This window comes from Rhizophagus irregularis, chromosome 28 (assembly GCF_026210795.1).
Source record: "Rhizophagus irregularis chromosome 28, complete sequence".
NCBI lineage: Eukaryota > Fungi > Glomeromycota > Glomeromycetes > Glomerales > Glomeraceae > Rhizophagus > Rhizophagus irregularis.
Genome location: NC_089456.1, coordinates 674,734 through 693,175, shown reverse-complemented (window position 1 = coordinate 693,175; position 18,442 = coordinate 674,734). Strand labels below are relative to the sequence as shown.

Below are 18,442 nucleotides of genomic sequence, written 5' to 3'. Positions count from 1 at the left end.
ATTAGTTAATTCAATAATTTAAATAATATTTATTTTAATTTATTTATATTATTTTATAGTATAATAGAGAAAGTATTTATAGTGAACAAAACACTGGAAAATGGTGGAAAACTACGCAAGAATCCTTACCTACTGGTTCCAAATTATTATCAATTATTTTATATTCTGATGCAACAACTACAGATACATTAGGAAAAAGTCAATTGCATCCAATATATATTTCATTAGGCAATATCCCAATATGGCGTCGTAATAAACAGGATGCAAAGCAACTTTTGGGATATTTACCAATTTTAGAAGCTGCAAATAAAGATCTGGTTTGTGATACCTTTCATAAATCTTTACGTCATTTACTAGAACCAATTATTTTATTAAAAGATGGTATAGACCTTTTTATAAATAATGAAAATACCTGGTTTTATCCTAGAGTTTCAACTATTATTGCAGATTGGCCAGAAGCCGCAAGTTTTTGTTTAGTTTATAAATCCTCCAATTCAAGCCTTCCATGTCACTCCTGTTTAATTAAAAGGGACAATCTTGCAAATATAAACTTATCGGTTAATGATGTAATACTAAGAACTCATGATGAAATGCGTAAATATTTTGAAAATGATACACAAAAATCTGTTTGCATAGAATCTGTACCTAATTTTTTTTGGGATTTGCCGTAAGTATGCAAAAGTAGAAATAATTATAATAACATATATATATATTAATTATAAATATTTATATTATCAAGGAATATAAATATCTACTTGGCTACTGTTCCCTGACAGAATGCATCATTTAGATTTGGGTTTATTTTGTTATCAAATTATCTTCACGTGCGATATCTTAAAATTGCAACATGTTAATGGTAATAAATTAGTTGAAGAAGTAGATCACCGTCTAGCAGCAATTCCACGTTTTCCCGCCATTAAAATTTTTTCCAATGGACTGCAGTCAATTGCAAGATTAACTGCTAATGAATATCGAAGTTTGATGAAAGTCATGATATTTGTTATTGATAATTTATATGATGAAAATAATAACGAAGTAGATAATTTTGTAAATAATGATGATCTTGTGAAATTGTACGAATATTGGAATGAAATGTATATTTTAAGTAGATATGAAGAATTTAGTGAAAGTGACTTGGAGAAATTTAATGTATGTATTAAAATTTTAGTAAAATCGAAAATTTAAATTAAATAAATTAAATTAACATTTAAATTTTAGGATGCAATACATAGATGGGCGCGGATGTTTGTCAAGGCTTTTAAATTTGTTTCTCCTTCCAATTTGAAGTTGCCTAAATTGCATTCATGGGTTTAACACATTATTGACTCAATACGATCTTATGGCGCAATAAATGGCTATACCACAGAAACTTACGAAAGTCTCCACAAATATTTCGTTAAAATACCCTACCGAATTAGCAATAAAAAAGATGTCGAACCTCAGCTTTTACGAACTGTAAGTATTTGGAAATTTATTTATTGTATATATTTATTATATAACTTAAGATGGAAATTAAATTAATAGATAAAACGTCAAGCAATATCTATTAGAATGTCTCAACATTCAGTGAATCCGGCAAAAACACCTCGCACTTGTAAATTTTCTGCAAGACTCTTTGATTTCTCTTTACAAGATGCAAATACATTTTTTAATGAAAAAAAAGATTCCGTAGACAATAAAATGCAGACCGGTTTTGCTAGATTTATAAGTTGTCTGGATTCATATCTAGATTTACTTGATGGGTTCACAATTATTGGTGAAACCCGAATAAACATATACGGATCGGTAACACTGGAAAATGGTGCCATAATGCGTGCCACAAACAGGTATCATAATAAAGTATGGTTTAGCGACATAGCTATTTCAATGGATTCTGAAGAATCAAATGATTATATATCAGACAAAGGACTTTGTTATGGACAGGTATTTTTCCAATTTATGTAATAATTTATTATAAAGTATTAATAAATATTTATTATTTATAGGCCTTATTGTTAGCAGAAGTATTAACAGACCCACCGCTAAATCTCGCATTAATTCAATGGTACGATTTTAAATCTAAAAGGAATCCATATTTATATGGATGTCCTCACTTAAAATTGATAGAATTATATAACTTTGTAGCTATAGAGTCTATACATGGTGTCGTTCACATAGTACCCTGATTTGATAAACAAAATGAATATTTCGTAAATAAATATATTTTTTAGTCACTTGATATAGGAGTTTTGATTTATTTTAATAAAATTATATCCTTAAAGAATTTATGGTCACGTTTCCCATATTATAAATAAAATGCAAATTTATTTATTTAATTATTAACAACACGGGTGTGACATAAATAAATCGTGACTGAAATTTGTGTTCAATTTGTGTTCAATTTGTGTTGATAATTCTGGTAAAAAATTATTAATTTTGGCCAAATTTCGTTAAATTTGTTAAATTTGTGTTGAGTTTGTGTTGAATTTGTGTTGCGTAATTTTTTATTTATCACAAGGGGATGATATTTAGTAATTGCATGTACGACGTACAAGATTTTTTTTTATGATTTTTTTAAGAAATGTACGCAAAATATTTAATCAGAATATAATTGTTTTATTTTTAAATATGATATATTGATGATTTTTTTTTAAAAAAAAAATTGATTTTTTTAAAATTCAATAGAATGTGCTAATAATAAATTGGTTTATTTTTAAATATAATATATTGATATTTATATTTAAATAACCAAAACATGTACATGATTTTTAATTATTTTTAATTGAAATCAAACTAAGATTTTTTTTTAAAAAAAAATTAAAATAAATTAAGTGATTTATATTTATATTTAGAATCATGATATTTATATTTAGATAATCCATATCCGCATGAGATTTAATTAATATGTTTAATGATGAAAAGTCTAATAAATTAAATTTTAATTGAAACGAGAAATAAAATCAAACCAAAGAGGTATTGTTCAAATTTTATTTAAAGTGACATTTTACGACTTTCTTTCAAATTTTTACTCATCCCAAAATCAAATTATAAAAATCAAATCTAATCTAATAATGCCTCGCCACACACGTCGTCATTCCACTATAACGTCCATTGGAACTGGGCTATGATGGACGAACTTGTTGACATACGCCGAGACAGAAACCGCGCCTACCACAATATTAATGGTAGAAGCTGCCAAGATTTTTGGGACTCTGTTGCCAATAGGTTCATATGACTATTATCTATAATTTCTTTAAGAAAGAATTTAAATTCAAATTAACCAATCCATTTAATTGAATCAGAATAAATAGAATATTTCGAACGAGGGTTTCCGGGCAACAGTGCAGCCAAAAGTGGAGGAACCTCGTCAGGGATTACCATGTAAGTAAATAAATAAAATTACATTCATATAAATTAAATGTATTTACCGAATATTCAAACTGATTTTGATATTTAGAACTATGTCCTTTATCATAATGGTAAATCTGGGTGGCAGCTGTGGACGTGTACCGGCGCAAGATATTATCGTGAATTTAGAACGAGATTTTGGGAGAGGCCGGGTAATTATACTATAATAAAATTTATAATTAATATTTACGTTCATGTTTTAAATTTGATAAATTGATCAATTTTAGTCACGCGTGACGATCGTAGGGCAAGGAGAAACTTACCTACATATCGTAGAAGAAGATAATTATTTTTATTTTTTTATTATTTATTAAGTGAGTAGCTAGGAATCCCAGTCCGTACCAAATATCGGCTGGAGACTCACGTTTTTTTTGGGCTGTGACTGATACTGACGTCCACGCCGTACAGCCTGGGTACTATTTTATAAAATAGTAGCGAACAAGTATCAAATGTGTATTTTTTTTATTAAGTTATAATAAAAATTAGAATTTACTTTAATTTTTAACATAAAAATTGTAAATAATAAAAAATTCGTAAATAAAAATAAATTTGCTTTCCCAAACTTAAAAAAAAAGGTGTTTATATAAAAGAAAAGGTGTTTATATTATTTTTGATTATTCAATAGTATCACATGCCCCTTGTATACGTTCTACTGCATATGCAGTTTACAATCTCGTAAATTTTTGAAATATTTCAACCGTAATATTACGCAGGTTTACAGTTTCGTAAATTTTCGAAATATTTTAACCGTAATATTACGCAGGTTTACAGTTTCATAAATTTTCGAAATATTTCAACCGTAATATTACGCAGGTTTACAGTTTCGTAAATTTTCGAAATATTTTAACCGTAATATTACGCAGGTTTACAGTTTCGTAAATTTTCGAAATATTTCAACCGTAATATTACGCAGGTTTACAGTTTCGTAAATTTTCGAAATATTTTAACCGTAATATTACGCAGGTTTACAGTTTCGTAAATTTTCGAAATATTTCAACCGTAATATTACGCAGGTTTACAGTTTCGTAAATTTTCGAAATATTTCAACCGTAATATTACGCAGGTTTACAGTTTCGTAAATTTGCAGAATATTTTGACCGTAATATTGCGTAAATCTTACGATATTGAAAACTTACGTAATATTTTAACCGTAATATCACATAAATCTTACGAAATTGTAAACTTACATAATATTTTGAAATTTTTCAAAATATTGTGCCATAAACTTTCGTAAACTTACAAAATCGTAAACTTACGCAATTTTTCGCGCTATAAAATTTCCTGATGAGCTACCAAAGGGTACTACTGTCCGATTTTTGCTTGCTAAAGGAGAATGGGAAAATGATCCTTTTGAACGGCGCAGAATAACAGACCCAATATGGTCCCCTAGCCTACATAAAATTCGAAGAATTGTTGTTGGAAAGAATCCTCTGATGCCTATTTTATATTATTTAGATGAATCAGGGCCTCAACGACCTTTCATAAGAGAACAGTTAATGCATATTAAGGAAACGTTTATGTTGCCTCCTAGGTGGGTATTAGAAGATAACCAAATGCGTACAAGGTGCTCCTTATAAAAGTTTCTAAGTCTACTATACAGTAAGGGATTGTAATAAAAATTATTCCTTCCTGATAGCATAACGCTTTCTTTTTCTAATCACGCCAGATTTGTGCATCTAGATCCATCTGCCCTTGTGGGTGAAAAAAAGGGACGATTTGATAGTGCTGATTACCGCTATATTCAAAAACCAAGCCTAGCTCTTCATTATATCCATCTAGATGTAATCCCTCCAAGAATTTAGGTTTTCAAAGAGGAAATTTTTTATGCAATAAATTCTCAAATATATACCGGCATGTTCTTTCTGATACATTTGGGCAAATGTTGCACCATCTATAATTCTGTTTCATATTTTTATATGGTGCCTCCCATTGATGACCCTTTTTACATGACCATAAATACGTATTAGGACTAACTTTGCCTAAGCAACTTCCTTCACGTCTCTGGCATATGCCAGAGCTTTAGTGTCAATATCATTATAATCTTCCATTTTATAGGCACAATAGAATGATATATGCAGAAATTTGCGGTAGTGATCATCAGCTCCGGACTAATTTATTCAGAACAAACAAGTGGGCGAGGCCCGGGCTTTTTTTGCGCAAGTAGCATGGTAGTATATGTAAGAAACTGGTATAAAATTACATAGAAACTTGTAAATCTTCAAAATAAAAAATATATGTGATCGAATCTAACAATAATGCAGTAGTACTGATATGGTAGTACCTAAAAGTAATACCCAAAAACAATCGATGCAGTATTACCCAAAAGTATCCCTTCATAGCAACTATACAAGAAAGAGTTCTAGAAAGGCAGAAGTAAAAAATAAGATATAAAATTGGTAGTAATCCAAGTTAAAATAATATATAGAAAGAAAATAAGAAATTACAACTTGGGATACTACCACTGGTAAAAAAATGATTTATCCTACACATATCTTACACATATTGGGTACTTAAAATGTAGAAAATCATACACAAATAATACACATATCATACACATATCGGGTACTAATATATATATCATACATATATCATGGCACTCGATAGTGTATATATATATATATCAAGTACATGGCTGTTTATATACGCGTATTTATCATGTATTATTTGTGTATGATTTTCTACATTTTAAGTACCCGATATATGTAAGATATGTGTACTAGGATATGTGTAGGATAGACCATTTTTTTACCAGTGTACCGGCGATAGGTAGGAAAGAGGTCAGGAAGGCAGAAAGGTTCAGGAGAATACATGAAAAAAGGATATGAAAGCTGTATAGCCTGAACTAATTCGGCACTTCGAGCCTCATTCTCGGCAATTAAAAGGGTTATGGAAGGCAGGATTGCGCATCTGGGTCACCAACTCGGCACTTCATGCCTCATCTGGCAATCAAAAGGATCATAAAAGGCGGGATTGCACATCTGGGTCACCAACTTGGCACTTCGTGCCTCATCCGGCAATCAAATGGGTATCTTCAAACCTTCAACTAACCACCACCTCGAATGTGACAGGAAGGTAACGGGGAAGAGCCTGCAACCCAAGCCAGAAATGTTCTGGAAATGTTCTGGAAATGTTCTCATCACTAGCCCATAACTATGAAAAGGTGTTCGGTGTCGTAACAGGATCACGTAATTGGCGCAGTAAGGCGCAGTACAAATTCGGCATCCAAGGCTGGCCTGAAACTGGCAAACTAATAGAAACACTCAGGTTCCCAGCCAGTTCCATGACAGCTCCAGGATACTACCAGGACGCTACCAGGATGTTACCATGGCGCTAATTTCCAAAGATCGGCTGAAATTATGGTATAAAGCCAGCCAAAATCTGAACTGCAAATTTACTGTGCCACCTGACGATTTTTTTACACCATTTTAGCAACTTAAAAGGCCAGAAAATGGGACACACCCTTGACTTCAAATATGGTAACCAAAAGGGTCAAAGAGTGAAAAAACTAATTTTACTCCTATACAATTGTTAAAAGGCTTCAGAATGGAAAAACAAACCTCTGCCCTGCTTAGCGACCAAACAGTCATAGACCAGTGAAAACAGATGGATAGCAATAAAGCATCAGAAGGGGCATAGACACGTAAAAATAAGTAAGTATGCATCAATATCTATAAGTAGGCATCACTATGATATAAGTAGATAGATTAAGTAGACATCACTATATATATAGTGATGTCTACTTAATCTATCTACTTACTTTAATTTTATACTCTAATTTTATTCATAATATTTTAAATAAAGCTTTAAACAGGTCAGTTTAATGTGTACCAAAAATCACATAATTATGCTCAATTAGAGATCTGATTCTTCTACACTCCTACACCCATGTGATTGAATTCTAATTGGCTAAAAAAATACATATATAGTAAGCTCTTGATATAACGAAGTCAGTGGTTTAGCCAATCAGACCTTCATTATAAAAAATCCATTAATATTATAACAAATTATCTGTTATATATCTATAATAAATTATTTAAGAAGTCAAATTAAATTTTAAAGTAATTTTAAATGTAGATCGTATTTGTATTACAATTTATCATATTATAGAAATATTACATGTTGCAACAATGTAAAAACTTTCTTAAATGAATCAAATTACATTAATAAAACTATTAAGATTGGTTTATCTTACAGAAAAAAAAATGTTGTTTTAAAGCTTCTTTTTTTAGCTTTTTAACATATTTCAGTTCCTTATTTTTTGAACTGAAAATATTTTCTTGTTGCTTTAAGTAGAGGATTACCTTATCATAATAATTGATAGCTTCATTATGAGTAATAGATGGCAAGGGATCTGAATCTTCTGTTCCCTTCTTCTGATGATTATTATTATTGGAAAAAACTACCTTTAAAATTTCTTCGTTAGATATCATATCTGTTATAACTTCAGAATCATCATATTGAATGTATTCTTCTGTTATAAAAGGATTTTCAATATTGAGTTTATCAATTAATTCTTGAATTTCATCCAATTCTTTTGTATGTGCATTATAAACCTTTCTTTCAAATCTATATCAATTTTATTATCTTCATTTTTTAGTAAAATGTCTGCTTTTAACCAACAATTTTTAATCGTAGTTTGTATAACTGTATTCCATGCGTGCACAACATATTTGATGCATTTTTTGACATTAATTTTAGTGAGTTAGATGTCATATTCATTATAGTTATCATAGGTTTTAACTTTATTTCTTAATAATAGTTTTCGATATTATACCTAATTATTAAAGAAATTATTTTTATTAAAATATTATTATTATTGTATATTAAAATTTTAAAATATTAATAGATTAAAATATCTTAAAACTATTAATAATCCCTTGATTGTATAATTGTAAATACGCTGTAGTGTTTAGAGGGAAATATTCAATTATAATATTAGTAAGATATGTATTTTTATACAAAGAATGGATTGGAGCATTATCAACTAGGAGGATGATATTTTGACCTTGTGCTTTCATTCATGAATTAAGTTTTTTGAGATAATCATTCCAGATTGACACCTATATCCAACTTTTTAAATTCCAGTAATAATTTACTGGAAGTGTATTTTTGCTAATACCTCTAAGAGCACGAGGATTTTCATCATACTTATGGATAAATAGTAGGCACACTTTTTTACTACCGGTTGCATTGCAAGTTGGCAAAACAGTTACATGATTTTTTGATTATTTTGTACCAGCAACTGGATCATTAGATATTGTATGATTAGGACATATTTTTCAAAAAAGATCTGTTTCATCACAATTAAAAATATCTTCAGGACTGTAATTTTTTAGTGTTTAATAAAGATTTTCATGCATTGCATTAAGATTTTGGAGTGGCACATTTGCTGCATCTTTATATACTGTATATTGTACTGCTTAAGATTATATTTTTTTAAAAAATTGGTAATCCAACCATTGGATCCTTTAAATTTTCTTCATTACACAAAAAAGCAAATTCTAAAGCTTTAATTAAAAGAATATCATCATTAAGGTTAAGATTAGCTTCAAGTGCATGTTCTATCTAAAGAGCCAAAGTTTTTTTAATAGCAATAAAAGGAAGCTTTTTTTTGCACTGCAAATCAGCTTGATATGAGTTAAGATCTATAGCAAGCTAGTGGTCTTTTGTTTTTAAATATAGAAAATTGTAATACTGGTGATGATTACTATTGGTTATAATTTAATTATTTTACTATTTATTAATCCAATTTGCATAAACTTTTTTTTTTGTAGGTATCTTTATACTTTATAAAACAAAAAAAATTCATTGAAATTGGACTTTTAAATAGTAAAATAATTGCAAAAAAAACTTCTTAATAAATAAATTAATTATATATTATTTATTATAAAAGATATATTATTATCATAAAAGGTACAGTATACAGTTTGCCCTTTTTATAGCGAATTTTGATATAACGAATAACACGATATAGCGGATCTTTAGCGTGGTACAGATTTTGACATATGAAAAAAACCTTGTCAAACCGAACTTTACTAATTAAATTTCGTACAACGTTTAACGAAATAAAGTGTGTGTAGTGTTTCGATCCGGGTAGAAACCGTTACCCGGATAAATTAAAAAAATTATCCGGTTTTTATCCGGATTATCCGCCTCGGATAAAAATCCGGATATATCCGGATAGAAACCGAAATCCGGATAGAATTAATATTAATTTTTTTTATAGATTGGGAAATTCATGGCATATATTAAATAAAATTCATGGTATAAGTTTAATTAAGTTTAGTAACAAATTTGATTAAATTGGTGGCGTTTATTTAATTAAATCGTAGATCTTAAATTAAGGTTAGAAACTCTAATTTCGGCCGGCACTATGAATTTTGCCCAAATTATGCTGTAGGTTTGATTTTCCGAAATTTTTTAGAAAATGTGAACTTTTTTTTTTGTCCGTGATCATCAAGATTGTTGCATGCTTTTAGTGCACAAAATGGCTTAATATCAATAAGTCAAAATAATAAACCGAATTTTAGAATTGAAACTTAAGAAATGAATAATAATTACGATTGATTGACTTCTAAAAATCAATTCTTATTTTGGGAATTGATTTCAATCCTTCTGAATAAAAATTTAGAAAGAAAACTAATTTAAACATTTAAGAAAAACTTTTTTTTATTTTCATTATCCGGATTCCGAATTGAAAACCGGATATTTTTTAACCGGATATTTATCCGGGTAAAAACCGCGATTATCCGGATATCCGAAAAATAAAATTATCCGGGTTCAACCGGTTGGACCCGAATACGGATCGAAACACTAAGTGTGTGAACATGCTTATATAAAATGATCCTTTTTATAACGGATTTTTTTTATAACGGATTTTTTCTGATTTTTTTATGAATATACCGAAGAATTATTTTTTATAACGAATTTTTTGAATTTTTATGAATATACCGAAGAATTTTTGCGAAATGAATCTTACTATAAAGGACTATTTATCATGAAATATTTTCTCAATGTAGTAACCACACATCATAAAATTAATTTATAATGGATACTTTCATACTTCATATTTTATTTTACACTTCATTGTTCTCTGGATATTTTTTAAAAATGCCAAAAGCCAAATCTGTAAAACCTGGTAATAAACAACTTAATGGAATCCCCAGAAAACGTAAATCTCTTACAGCAGCACAAAAGAAAGAAATTTGTTTGAAAAAAATTTCTACTCCCTCCTTAAAACAAAAAGAAGCCTTGACGAATATGAGGTTAGTGAAGGAATGATCAGTGATATTTTAAAGGAAAAAGACCGTTGGCTTGTTGTAGATGCTTGATTCACATCAAGCTGGATTACGACGCGAAAAAAAGATTCCTTTTCCTATCATTGAAGAGGCTTTAACTCTTTGGGTAGAAAGTGCACTTCAAGCCAGTCTTATCATCAATGATGATATTCTTTAACAAGGCGCCTTCACTTTGAGCTTTTGTGTGGAGAAGATAAATTCAAAGGGTCAAATGGTTGGGTTGACAATTTCAAAAAGCGGCACAATCTTAGGCAATACAACATGCATGGAGAAGCAGCAAGTGCACCTGTTCAAGAACTTGATACAATGCGTGAAGAAATTCGTAGAGTTTTAAAGAATTATGCTGAAGACATCTTTAATTGTGATGAGACAGGTCTTTTTTGGAAAATGTGACCTAGTCGTACAATTTCTAATGCCCCAATTTCTGGAACAAAACAGTCAAAAGATCGTGTAACTGTTTTGCTTACTTGCAATGCAACTGGGAGTGAAAAATTATGTCCATTATTCATACACAAATATGAAAACCCTCGAGCCCTCAAAAACATCAATAAGAAAACTCTTCCAGTAGATTATCACTGGAATCCAAAAAGTTGGATGCAAGTTTCGATCTAACCAATATCTTAAAAAACTTGATGTCGAATGAGAACACAAGGTCGAAATATTCTTCTTTAATCGACAACGCCTCCAACTCATGCCCTATTTGAAACCACACGCCTTACAAATATCACGCTTGAATTTCTTCCTCCAAACACTACTGCACACCTCCAACCATGCGATCAAGCATTATAAATAGCTTCGCTAGAATTAATTAATGAACATTCAATTCGAATGTAGTAATGTTTTATACTTGAAATTTTAAAAATTCGTTGTTTATTTTAGGCACAATATCGAAAGCTATATTTACACAATCGAGTCAAATCATATGATAATTTTAATGAATATGGCACTGAACCCGTTGAAATTAATATTAAAAAATGCATCAAATATGTTGCACGTGCATAGGATAGTGTTACAAAAACTACCATTGAAAACTGTTGGCTAAAAGCGGATATCCTGCCTAAAGATGATGATGGAGACGAAGTTAGAGATGATGATCGTGAGCATGATGATCGTGTCCATGATGACCATGACTCCAATATTAGACCGATACTCAAATTTATCTTACACATATTAAGGAATTGGAAGAGATTCAAATGTTGATTGATAAACTTGATTTTGAAAAACCTTTTTACTGCTGAAGAATTTATTGATGTGATAGGGAAGAAATTACAACGGAAATGATATCCAATGAAGAAATTTTGAAAACCGTTCTTCCCAATAATAATCGAAGAGGAAGTAGAGGAGATTCCTTTACCAACCATTACTCATAATGAAGCTATTGAATTTTATGATAAGGTGATTTTATATTTGGAGCAACAGGGAAGACGGTTTTGATACAAAAAAAGAAGAGTTGAAATTTGTTAAAAAGCTAAAAAAAGAAGCTTTAAAACAACGGTTTATTTCTGCAAAACAGACTAATCTTGATAGTTATATTAATATAATTGAGTAAATTTATTCGTGTAATTAAGAGGCTCAATTTTTGTTACATTTTCATAAATAATTCAGTATAATAAAATGTTGTTAAAAATTTAAAAATCGCGTAATTTATTATTTATAGTTATCTCTTAAAATAAATAATAATAAATTTTTAATGAATATTCGGTATAATATAATGAAAATTCGTTATAGTGGCATACCGATTATTCGCTATGATATACCGAATATTTCATTATAGTGTTACCGAATTTTTGTATTACGAAGGCCTGATCGGCCCGGACACCAAATTCGTTATATCGAGGGCAGACTGTATTATGACATCTGATTGCAGGACTTGATCTCCATCCACTTACTAAATCACATAATTTCTGGCATACCTCAATAGTATAGTATTTTTTTTGGTTTAAATAGGAACTGAAACTAAATAAAAACTGAATTAGAACTATCCAGTTTAGTTTAATTCTACCTAATTTTTTTAAAAATGCAAAAATTGGAATAATTTATAACTAGTGATTGTATAGAAATCAATTAACTATAGCTTATTAGAATTATCTCATCAAAATGCAGTAAGATTAAGTCTAGTAATACCTGCCTAAATTCTTTTTGCAAAAAATTTCAGTTTCGTCACCAACTAGTTTCGGTTTCGTCATTAATTAAACTATATAATAATAATTTTTAATTTTAATTTTAATTTTAATTATATAAAATTATAGTTTTATTATAAAAATATATAAAATTAATTATATTTATAATAGTTTTATAAATTCTTTTTAAAAAATATTTTTTTTTAAATAATTATTATAATTAAAAATCCATGAAAATTTATGAAAAATCTATAGAAATACCATGGAATATTGAATTTTGGCATTTCGTTTTTTAATTTTAAATGTCTAAACTATTTCAGTTTTGTTAAATGACTAAATATTTCAGTTTCACCCAGCATCTTTAAGATTAACAGAATTTTTACTCTAAAATTATTAATATAAAAGTTTTTTCCTACTAAATTTACTTTGAATGTACACTATATTTACCTTTTTATAGTAAAATCTTGTGACATAACAACTTTAATCTAACTAAAAATAGTATAAATCATGGGCAATTTCTACAGGATTCTTACTCTAAAATTACCAGTATGAAAGTTTTTTCCTGCTAAACTTTATCTTAAATACATGTCACATTTACCTTTTTTTCTACTTGACTGGCAGATTATTAATTAAATTATATTGTTATTTATTAATATTAAAATCTGATTCAAATTAATAGTAAAATTAGTACTATTTGACTTGATGCTGGAATAATTATAATAATATAATTTTACTTGTATAGAGAAAAAAATAAAATTTGTATTTTTTTATTTTTATCCAAAAAACAAAATGATTTTATGTAATATATTATATAGGAAGATATACTATATTACAAATCATACTTCTGGTACTCTAATCCTATCAGCATATATAAATTATATAATTTTTGATTTGAATTATAATACATAATTAAGTTACTAAATACCATTATTCAATATTAATATATTATCCATAATTAATCTGCTTTCCTCTATTAGTGAATTAATGTATATTATTGAATTATTTATAGTCCAAGATTTGCAAGTTCTTGTAAAAATGCATGTGGATTCAAAATATTTGTAGAACCATAAATAATTCTTTTCTTAATAGCTTGACGCTGCAGAAGAAAATATATATATATAAAAAAAAAATCAATAAAATCAAAAAATTAAAGATAAAGCATTTCTCAATAAATTACCTGAGCATATTCCTGTAAATTTTGATATTCAATGTAATTTCCGCCACCAACTACAAATACAATTCCTTCTTGAAATGAAATTTTACTCTTACTTTGTTTATTTGTACTAGAGCTTCTTGCCATTTTTGGGTCAAAATACAAATAATCTTCTGTTTCATTTGTTCCACTTGCAGTTGGCTCCATAATAGATTCTACAATTTTTGTAAGGGTTAAATCTTTGCGTGTAGGTAACAAATTTTTGACACCTGATATTAAATTCTCGAAGCCACCTCCAAGACCACCTTCTTTCAGCTGTAAATAAATATTAGTTAAGATTTGTTTCATTTCTTGGAAATTCAAGCAGATAATTATTACCTTATTTCCTATAGAACTAAATCCTTGAAAAAGTTGACTAGATTGAGCAAAACCAGAGCTTTGAGGAGCCATAGTTGTCATCATAGTCATCCTAGTGATTTCACGTACTCTATAATAGTAAATACATGAAGGTTAATTTAAATTTTCTGACATTAATTAAACAGTTTTCGATAAATAAAAAATATGACAACTTTTTAACATAATTCAATGCACCCAAATCACAACCGGCAGAGCGTAATGCATCTTCATATTCAGCCATATCTTTAAGAACTTCTTCAGCGGATAAATAATAGATTATGAAAAACCTTAATTTATCTTCTGGTTTTTTTTCTGGGTCCCTGATTGCTTCTAATATAGCTGATTTATTTTGTCTAGTTATAGATTCCTCCATTTGGAAGAATGTATCAAGTTGACGTTCTTTGATCCCTTTTAATAAAGATGTTGCAATATTCATGTGCATATCCAGTGTTTGTTTTCTTGCAGTAAGCTCTGGTAATGCTGTAATAGCTGATTTCAAATGCTGAGTATTATGAGAAAAATCAACTTGATCCATGTCATCTAATGAGTTTACTCCGCTAAGTTTAGTAATTTCCGCAGCATCACTTTTATAACGATTAAGTTCCACATCAATATCTTCGGCTACTTGCGGGAATGGATTTGATGCATTTTTTGCCCAAAAGAAATCTTTGTTGTCTAAATCATAACTTCTCTTTGATATTAGTCCTATTTCTTCTGTTTCAATAGTAATTCTATTCAAATGCATATCCAAGACATCATGAATCAACGCTTGATAAGTCCATGAATGGCTCAACATTGGTACAAGATCAATATTTCTATCAAGGATGATCAAAACAGGTCTCTGAAAATTTAAAGACTTGGAGTTCTCCAAAAACAGATTGTTCCGCGAATTTAATGCATGATCTCGTAATCGATTATCAAGCTTTTGTGCAATCATTTCAGCTGCATTTCCTCTTGGGCAACGGATGATTGGTATAACTCCCATTGTGACTAATACGGAGAATAGAGAACTGACCGTGCGGTCAATTGCTCGCTCAATAGCTGTTTCTGCAGTGGTTGGATCATTTAATAAATAATAAATATTGGGCTGATTGAGTGAAAAAAGATTCGGTTCGGAAACAATAAAATTCAAGTATTGATCATAGACTTGTGATATTGAATTTGATGTGTTATTTTGTATTGTAGCAGCTGCCAATTCTTCGAGTAAAGGTCGTGAAATAGCTGTCAGAAAATTAATATAATATGATTCGTAAAGATTTTTGGCCAAATCCTAAATTTCAACAATTTTATTTAAAATTTAAAAATCATAATTATATAATAAAAATAAAGAAATTATTTAACCTCGCTAATCCTTTGTACATTTTCCGTTGTGGGCTCAACAAAATAAATTGCCGGAACATCAGAAATAGGTTGTCTTTCACTTCTTAACAACCTATATAAATCATCAAACCATTGAAAAAACTGAGTCATATTTAAAAATACGTTAATTTACGGGTTAACCGCATAATCAAAAAATTTTCAGAATAGTTTACGTACATATGAACCGTTACACCATTTTCGCGTAAATCGTTAACTTTAAGGACGGAAGAAATGATATCTCGACCAAAATCGTCAAATATCAAAACCTTCCATACGGGTTCATTGTTTGCCGAAGGAACTAACGAATTTTCTGATGAAGCTGGTATAACTTCTTGCTTATTATTAAGGTTAAGCATTGTCACAATCGACTCTATTAAATTTACCATTAAATTTTTTTTTTTTTGAATGCAAGGTAAAAAAAAATAATAGTAATTAAAATAAATAACAATTACCGATCTGTTGATCTCGTAATGTTGATTCTTTTGGAACGCTACCCATTATGATGCAAGCCAAAATCGAAAGTAAATATTTTTTAAAAAAAAGAAAAGATCTGACGGACAAAATGCTGATATTCTATTGAAAAGTGATTGGCCAATGATTTCGTAAAAACCTGATGATTACCACTTGATTACCTACTTTTTTGAGTTTTTATACTCTACTCAAAGAACTTCAGTTGAGCAAAATGAAACAATCAAATAAATTAGAAACATGGGGAAGCGAAACCACTATGAACTTAAACAACATTTTATATCAAAACATTCAAGCTTCACCTTATTTTAAACATCTTTAGTGAGTATGTTGGCCTCAACTTTGGTGTTAGTTTTATGAAAAACAATTTTTGATCTTTTTTTCTTTGCTTTCTTTTAGTGAATTAAAAACCTATCATGAAGTTATCGATGAAATTTTTAATCACGGTAAGCCATTTATTTATTATATTGAATATACTTGGTTCGTTGATCTATGTTAACGTTATTTATTTCATTTTTAAAAACAAAAAAAACAATATAGTTGAGTCTCTCGGTAGGTAAACAACGTCAAAATATTTTATTATACGCAAATTTGATCGTATTATATAACGCAATCATAAATTCAATCAAAAATTTTTTGGTTGACAGAACCTTTTCTTAAAGGGACAACAGCATCAACTGCCTTTTGTTTACTTTATAAACTTTGGACTTTACGACTAACAGTAAAACAAGTTAATGGATTGATTGAACATACCGATTCTCCGTATGTATTATTCGTTCATTATTAGTTAATTCAATAAAATTTATGTCGTGTCTTATACCGATTACTATTATTGTTTAGACATATACGCGCTTTAGGGTTTCTTTATCTTCGTTATGTGTGTAAGCCAATTCATTTATGGGAATGGTTTGAGGAATATTTAGATGACGAGGAAGAAGTCCAAATCCAAGGCGGTCCTCGCCCAGTCATTATGTATGTATATTATATGGAATTAATTGTACACTACAATTATTAATCGTGAGTTATTCATGATTGCGATGAATTCATTTGCTGTTTATTAACTAGAATGTTTAAAAAAAATTGACCAACTTTAATTGATCTATGTTAGAACTATCGGAAAAATGTGTCGCCAATTGTTAACGGAGCAAAAATGGCTTGGAACTATTTTACCTCGCATTCCAGTACCAATCGCCCGCGAAATTGAACAAAAGTTAAAGGAAAAGTCTCAACCTCCTCTTCCACCAAGGTAGGAAATCTTTTATTTATTTATAGTCATTGTTTTTATATTATCGTTTTTGTTATCAGGTTACGCATTAGTTCCTTAAAACGCATTTACAAAAAAAAAAGCGACTTGGATTTTAAAAAGTTGATTTTCCTGAGGAATGAGGTAGAAAAAAAAAGAATAAATAGAGACAAAAGTTTTTAAAATACATGTAAAGTCTGTTTCTTTGTTGTTAATTCTTACAATTCGTTATTTAATTAATAAACTAGGAGAGAATCTCCTACGTATGATTTAGAACTTAAACGTTCCGCAGAACGTTCTATAAGACGTGAAGATGATGATCGAAATTATGGACGCAGTCGTAGCCGCAGTGCTGAAAGAAGATCTCACCGGGTTCGAGATTATGAACATGAACGTAGTCGTCGAGAACGTAGAGATAGAGATAGAGATAGCGATCGTGACCGTGACCGTGATCACCGCGACCGTCGACGCAGTAGAAGTCGTAGTCGTCACAGAAGACATAGAAGTTCTAGTCGCGATCGTAAAGATCGGGATCGTCGTGGTAGCCATGATTATGATCGTCGTGGTAGTTATGATCACGATAGGAAGTATGACGATGATCGAAGAAGAAGGCATGATGATGATAGATACGAACGTCGTAGAAGCAGAAGTCCAAGAAGTTAAAATTAGTAATTTAATTCTTTTCGGATAAATGTGCTAATATTTTAATTTCATTCTATTAATAATTTTTTTTTTGGAGGATTTTTTTTTCTTTTTCTTTTTTTTTATTTTTTATTATTTATAGATGTTGTTTTTTGGACATTTTGATAGTATCTTTCATAATAATAGCATCAAAAGGGGAGTGGCCTGTTTTCTTCAATTAATTTCTTTATTCAAATTATTATACACAAGTTTCAAAACGTTTAAATATATCTGTCAAATTTGCATAGATAAAGTTTTTTAGTCACATTTTGTTGACAAACACATTTTCAGTAAAATCACGTAAGTCAAAGAGTACTCATAATTACGTAACTTTATC

At 29.4% G+C, this 18,442-nt stretch overlaps 3 protein-coding genes across 3 annotated transcripts; 1 reads left to right on the top strand and 2 right to left on the bottom strand.

Moving 5' to 3' along the window:
- Positions 1 to 7,239: 7,239 nt before the first annotated feature.
- Positions 7,240 to 8,106, bottom strand: OCT59_018798 (uncharacterized protein; the record flags this gene model as incomplete). Its single annotated transcript, XM_066135618.1, has 3 exons — positions 7,240 to 7,293; positions 7,689 to 7,940; positions 8,008 to 8,106. The coding sequence occupies 3 exons, from the start codon at positions 8,104 to 8,106 to the stop codon at positions 7,240 to 7,242; spliced, it is 405 nt and encodes a 134-aa protein (XP_066004888.1).
- A 5,702-nt stretch (positions 8,107 to 13,808) lies between these two features.
- On the bottom strand, positions 13,809 to 16,211 carry OCT59_018797 (uncharacterized protein; the record flags this gene model as incomplete). Its single annotated transcript, XM_025321024.2, has 7 exons — positions 13,809 to 13,901; positions 13,983 to 14,273; positions 14,337 to 14,445; positions 14,528 to 15,624; positions 15,696 to 15,786; positions 15,891 to 16,083; positions 16,166 to 16,211. The coding sequence occupies 7 exons, from the start codon at positions 16,209 to 16,211 to the stop codon at positions 13,809 to 13,811; spliced, it is 1,920 nt and encodes a 639-aa protein (XP_025170003.1).
- A 144-nt stretch (positions 16,212 to 16,355) lies between these two features.
- Positions 16,356 to 18,427, top strand: OCT59_018796 (uncharacterized protein). Its single transcript, XM_066135617.1, has 7 exons — positions 16,356 to 16,502; positions 16,581 to 16,627; positions 16,722 to 16,733; positions 16,829 to 16,943; positions 17,022 to 17,153; positions 17,290 to 17,427; positions 17,673 to 18,427. Exons 1-7 carry the CDS (start codon positions 16,396 to 16,398, stop codon positions 18,085 to 18,087), a joined length of 966 nt encoding a protein of 321 aa, XP_066004887.1. The 5' UTR covers positions 16,356 to 16,395; the 3' UTR covers positions 18,088 to 18,427.
- The last annotated feature ends 15 nt before the right edge of the window (positions 18,428 to 18,442 follow it).

Coding starts and splice junctions, on each gene's coding strand:
- OCT59_018796 (XM_066135617.1), top strand. CDS start 16,396: ATGAAACAATCAAATAAATTAGAAACATGGGGAAGCGAAACCACTATG. Junction 16,944..17,021: donor ATTGAACATACCGATTCTCC/GTATGTATTATT, acceptor ATTATTGTTTAG/ACATATACGCGCTTTAGGGT. Junction 17,428..17,672: donor CAACCTCCTCTTCCACCAAG/GTAGGAAATCTT, acceptor TTAATAAACTAG/GAGAGAATCTCCTACGTATG.